General features: G+C 49.1%; 1 protein-coding gene across 2 annotated transcripts in view; it reads left to right on the plus strand.

The window, feature by feature from the left end:
• Positions 1-1569, plus strand: part of Anxa6 (annexin A6) — a 53451-nt gene extending 51882 nt beyond the window's left edge. For both annotated transcript variants that reach the window (XM_005350053.2, XM_005350054.2), the window contains one exon: positions 1173-1569. In XM_005350053.2, the coding sequence (XP_005350110.1) occupies positions 1173-1232 (60 nt within the window). In that variant the 3' untranslated portion in view covers positions 1233-1569. The remainder of the gene's footprint in view (positions 1-1172) is intronic.
• The last annotated feature ends 4711 nt before the right edge of the window (positions 1570-6280 follow it).

The following is a 6280-nucleotide window of genomic DNA, read 5'->3' on the forward strand; positions in this document are numbered from 1 at the left end:
AAAAAAAAAAAAAAAAGAAATCTCTCATTAAGCCAGGCATGGTGGCACATGCCTTAATCCCAGCACTCAGGAGGCAAGGGAAGGCAGATCCCTGAGTCTGAGGCTAGCCTCAACTCACTCTGATCTACAAGAGTGACTTCCAGGATAGCCAGAGCAACATAGAGAAACCCTTTCTCAGAAAGCCAAAAACAAGAAAGGAAAAAAAAATTCTTATTTTGAGACAGGGACACTGTGTTGCCCAGGCTGGCCTTAAGGTGACTCTGTAGCCCAAACTGATGTTGAACCTGTCTTCCTCTTGCCTCCACCCCCTATTGGCTGGGATTACAGGGGTGTGCCCCCATACCTGGTTCCTATAGGACTAGGAATCAAATCCAGGACTTCATGCTTGGCAAACAAGAGGTCTAACTGAGCCACATCCCTAGGCCCTCTTTGAAGGCTCTTATTTGTTTTTTGATGTCGTGCTCTGAATTGAGGCTAGGGCTTCATGCATCCTAAGCACGCACACTACCAATGAGCTGTATTCCCAGCTCAGAATATAGCCAAGCATCCTGTAATCTCGAAGTAGTGATAGATCAAGGTCATTCTTGACTATGTAGTGATTTTGACACCAACCTGTGCTACGTGAGCCCTTGTCTCCAAAAACAAAAGCTTTATAAGTAAGAGGAGCCCCTTCTCAATGAGGATCGGTGCCAGTGGGGAGAGACTGACTTCCTGACTACAGACAGACCTCTGTGGTGTATCAGAGTAAGCGGTGCTTAGCAGCGTGTTGCTGGCCTGAGCCTTGGTGCAGTGTGGCTCGCTCTCAGATAATGGCCATATAACAGTAGGCATCAAGGGCTGAGGAATTTGCCTGACTTTGTGAGAGACAAGATGGAGGCCTCGGGCTCTTCAGTGGGAAGCTGCAGGGCTGAATGGACAGGAGACCTGGGATGGCAGATGGGATCCAATCTGCTCTCCAAAGGAGAGGAAGTGCCGATACTCTGTAGCTCTTCAGGGTCAGATTCTAAATGGCCAATTTCTAGGGGTACCGGGCCTGTGTCTGGAGAGGTCTCTCTGGCCTTGGCACAGCAACTGTGTTGGTGACAGATTCTAGGCTGATGGCTACTAGGAGGCTGGGGTATTTAGACCAGAATTATTCTTTTCTTACAAATCTGCTTTCTCTGCCCTGCCAGGGTGACACCTCTGGAGACTTCCTGAAGGCTTTACTTGCTCTCTGTGGTGGGGAGGACTAGAGCTACCTGTCTTAGCGGCCCCTCTGCCAAGTAGCAGCACCAGCCACCGTGACCTGACCAAGCCATCGTTCCAACTGCAGAGACTAAGGAAGGAGGGGTGAGAGGTGGAGCTGGACTACCATTCAGCTGGGGCTCTCTCTAGCCATGGAGGGTCCCTGGCGGTCCCTTCTGTTATCCCTCCTGCTCGTGGCTGGAGAATCACAGCCCTATATCACGCTTACCCCTTTTCCCCTCTACCTCCTCCTCAGCCCTCCCTAGCTTCTGTCCCTTGACATAATCCCTGCCCTGATTCAAGCTTTGTCACATCTCAAAACATACCAAGCCTCTGTCTATAAAATGAGTGATGTGTATACTTTGGGGGAGGGGGGCTATGGTGGCTGGTGCCGGGCAAGCATTCTCTGGGATAAAGGAGATAGATTAGTCTTCCCCCACTGCTAAAGCACTGAGGTAGGAACTTCCATGCCCAGGTTTCGCTTTGTGTCTACGACACCCTGGGCTTCAGACCTTGGGCCCATCCCTTCCCTTCTCTGGCCTCGGTTTTGTTATTTACAAAATGAGAGACCAAAATATCTTGGCTTCCCTTCTAACCCCGACCTTCTGGGCTGAGCCTGCAGCTTGAATCTTATTCTTTGTTTTACAAAGGGAAGAAACAGGGCGAAGGAAATCATTCACATAAGCAAGTTCTGTGCAAGCGTGAGGACCTGAATTCACTCTCCAGAACCCTTATAAAAAAGCTGGGTACCCGCAAAGCACAGTGGTGCGCGCCTTTAAAGCCAGCACTAAGGAGGCAGAGGCAGGTGGAGTTCTGTCGGTTCAAGGCCAGCCTGGTCTACACAGCAAGGTCAGGCCAGCCAGGGATCTGCAGAAAGACCCTATGTGAAAACAAGTATATATAAACAACAACAAAACAAACAAACAAAAAAAAAACCAGGCACACTGTGTATTTATAACCCCAGTGCCGGAAGATGGAGACTGGAGGACCATGGACCTTCACCTCCTCCTGCTTCTTGGGAAGATACGGCGTGGGAGCCTGCTGTAAACCTGGCAAGTCCCAGCCTCCCTGGGCTTCTGGTCCCCCGTCCTTGCTCCCTGAATGCCCTCCCCTCACAACCAAGCCGCACTTCCTCTCTGACATCCTCAAGGACACATGCCCTTAGATCTTCTAGAGCTGCAGGCGGGCAGAGATAAGCCACAGGGCTCAGCAGCAGCTTCTCTGTCCATCTTCCCCAAGCCACCTTCTGTTCTGCACTTGGATCTGAGAGTTTTCAAGGACTGTGATGGGAAGCTGTCTATTTGGCTGGCCCATGGAGGTTATTGCACTCAGGGTGTTGATGGTAGAAGCTGTCCATATGGACAGTTGGGAGATTCTGAGTCTGGTCCTTTGTCATTCCCTTACTGGGTGACCTTGCAGCCATTATCCATTGACCTCACTGGGCCTCAGTTTTCCCATTTGTATAGTGAAGGGTTGGATACACGAGTCTGAAACAACAATAACAAAAACCCACTTACTTGTCAGATCTCTTCCCTTCTTCCAACAGGCAGGAGTCCAGGTGCCCTGGAGGGTCAGCTAAGAGTGTTTTGAGGTATTTGCCAAATTTAACAATTAGCAAAATGGCTAATAGTTTTTGGAGTCAGACTTTTTATCAATGTTATGAACTGTAGCCTCTTTGAACCTCCGTTTGCTTGCCTGTCACATGGGTCCCCAGTTCTTCTCAGCCTTTGTGGGAAGCCAGTGAGACAGTCCCCGAAGCACTTCACCGAGCATCTACATGGTTTGAAGGCAGCGGTTGTCACCCTCTGCCTTGAGCCAGGCTCAGTGGCGGGAGCTAAGAGCTGATTCCATGATGTCTCTGAACTTGGACCTCAAGAAGTGGGGCAGCCTTGGATCATAGAGACACCCAAGCCGAGGAAGAATGACACCCTAATAGACATGTGTAAAGCTGCTTACTGTGGCCAGCTCTGATCTCAGAATTTAGGAAGCAGAGGCAGGAGGTGAGCCTAGGTTACATATCAAGACCCCCATCTTAAAATAAAAATGGGGCTGAAGGGATGGTTCAGCAGGTAATGGTGTGTGTGTGTGTGTGTGTGTGTGTGTGTGTGTGTGTGTGTATTTGTGAAAACCTAAATCCAAATCTCCAATATATGGTAAAAAACAAAGCTGTGTATGGGGGCTGGGAGAGATGCTCAGTGGTTAGGAACACTGGCTCAGTTCCAGCAGAGCCAATGCCCCCTTCTGTCTTCAGACCCCAAGCATGAAGTGGTACACAAACACACACAGGCAAAACCCTCCTACACAAGAAATGAAAATAATGTTTTACAAAGCAGTTTCTGGCTGTGAATTCCCGTAACCACAGGTGGGAGGAAAGAGGGAGTGAGGGAAGATGGATGACTGGGCCCCAGGTTCCCTAGGAGACCCTGCCCTAGGGGAGAGGACAGGGCCCTGGAATACTCCTCTGACCAATTAAAAATTTTCTAATTGCGTATATGTGCATCCATATGTTAAGTATTTCAAAGGGAGATGAGCTAGGGAAAAAAGCAAAGGAACGTGAGGGCTAGGAGAGAGGAGACCCCCACAAGGCAATCACAGAAAATGCTGTGGGAACTGGGAATGAAAACTGCTGAGCCCAGTGCTTGTGTCGAGGAAGGCATGTTTCTGCGCCTCTGCCTTCATCCTCCTCTGTCTCCAGCTGAGAGTGTCGCCTTTCAAGGATTGCTCATAAGAGAGAGGATTTCAGTGTTTATAGGATGAAGTGGTTGTGACAGAAATGGAAGTTTGCATCCAGTTCCAGAGGGCCTGAAATGTCAGGATTTTCCTGGATTCCAGGAAAGTCTGTAAGAGTTGCGGGCATGGGGGTGATGAGGTATCCTTGTGCGTGAAAAGCATAGCTTTCTTTCTTTCTTTCTTTCTTTCTTTCTTTCTTTCTTTCTTTCTTTCTTTCTCTCTCTCTCTCTCTCTCTCTCTCTCTCTCTTTCTTTCTTTCTTGTCTTTCTGTCTGTCTTTCTTTCTGTCTTTCTTTCTGTCTTTCTCTTTCTTTCCTTTCTTTTTTCTTTGTTTCTTTCTCTTTCTTCTTTCCTTTTCTTTTTTTTTTAAAGAATATTTATTTATTATGTATACAGTAGCCTATCTGTGTGTATGCCGAAGGCCAGAAGAGGGCACCAGACCCCATTACAGATGGTTGTGAGCCACCATGTGGTTGCTGGGAATTGAACTCAGGACCTTTGGAAGAGCAGGCAATGCTCTTAACCACTGAGCCATCTCTCCAGCCCCTCTTCTTTCCTTTCCTTTCTCTTTCTTTCCTTTCTTTTTTCTTTCTTTCTTTCTTCCTTACTCCCTTCCTCCTCCCCTCCCTCCCCCCCTTTTTTTCTTGAAGCTGGGTCTCCTGATGTAGCCCAGGCCGGCCTCAAACTTGCATGGAGATGGCGATAACCTGATCCTCCTGCCTCTGCCCCAGAGTGCTGGATTACAGGCATAGATCACCAACTCCAACAAGCTGTACTTACATAGAAGTCAGCCATTCTGAAAATTTAAACAGCTTGTTCATTAATAATTATTCATTCATTCATGAGCTTAAACTTTCTGATACTTGCTGTGTACCATGCTGAGTGCTGGGAGCTAGAGCTATGAATGCTGGGAGCTAGAGCTATGAACGCTGGGAGCTAGAGCTATGAACGGTGATGGTTCCAATCCTTACAGTGAATGCCTCTTCTGTGTGAGTCTCTCCACAATAGCACTGGAGATTGCTCTCCTGGCCCAGTCTCAAGGCACAAAAGTGATGGGAGTTAAATTAAAAGGGAAGCCACAGCAGTTCAAACCACCACTGTCTCAGAGTAGGAGATGGGGAGGATGCTTTGAGGTTCTAGGTACAGATGGTGCCTCAGAAATTATCACCTCCCTTGGTGACTACGGAGAGGAAGCGCTTGTCCATCACAGGAGTTTGAATGGAGTTTGAACCTCCACGGTCTGGGGTTCTAATAAACACCTCATGCCTTCTAGCATCTAAGTCACCCTCTGAGATGAGCTTCAAGGCTGGAGTCTCCTTCCCTCCGGGTCCTCGTTGTGCTTTTTTGCCGTTTGTTTTTATTTTACGTGTTGAGTTGGGGGAGTACTTACATGTATGTATGTGAATCATACTTACATGCTTGTCCCCTCAGACACCAGAAGAGGACACTAGAGCCCCTGGAGCTGTAGTTACCATGCAGAAGCTGTGAACCAAATCCAGGTCCTCTGCAAGAGTCACAAGTGCCATCTCTCTAACCCATTTGTTTTTAAAACAGCATCTCACATACCACAGACTAGCCTCAAACTGCCTAGGTGACTAAGAATGACCTTGAACTTCCAACCTTCCTGCCTCTGCCTCCCAAGTGCGGAAAGTGCAGGTGGGTACCACTATACATAGTTTATGTCACGCTGGGGCTGGAATCCAGGGCTTTGTGCCTGCCAGGCAAGCCCTCTGCCACATAAGCTATATGCCTACACATCTCTGGTTCCCTAGTCACTTTCCTTAGACCGTGCATTTTCCCTTCAGGAAAGTCCTTTTCAGAAGCCTCGGTCTTTGGGGCCCACACCTGAAGGAAGTGGGGCTTGGGAGGGGGCTGGCCCTGACTGGAGCGGGTCCTGTACCTGCTCACACGGACAGCAGTTGGCTGCTGTGAAATTCCTGACGCTGTCTCTCCCCAGCTCAGAGGAAGCCAGAGCCAAGCTGCTGAGCCCCTGTAACCCCCACCGGAGAAGCTTCGCCCAGTAGCCATTGTTTCCTTTGCAGGACTATAAGGCAACCAAGGCGGGTTCCTATTGGTGGATGACTTGCCTGTAGACAATGTCACAGCAGGACTGGCAGAGAAAACTTCCTCATTTCACACTTGGAGGGAGGCTAGAGGGAAATTCTAACTACACCACAGCTTCCATCTTGGGCCACAGGCATGGGTCGGAGTTCCAGTCAACAACTAGCAGTAGGAGCCGGGCGATGGTGGCGCACGCCTTTAATCCCAGCACTCGGGAGGCAGAGGCAGGCGGATCTCTGTGAGTTCGAGACCAGCCTGGTCTACAG

The sequence above is a fragment of the Microtus ochrogaster genome, chromosome 7 (assembly GCF_000317375.1).
Source record: "Microtus ochrogaster isolate Prairie Vole_2 chromosome 7, MicOch1.0, whole genome shotgun sequence".
In the NCBI taxonomy this organism is placed as follows: Eukaryota; Metazoa; Chordata; class Mammalia; order Rodentia; family Cricetidae; genus Microtus; species Microtus ochrogaster.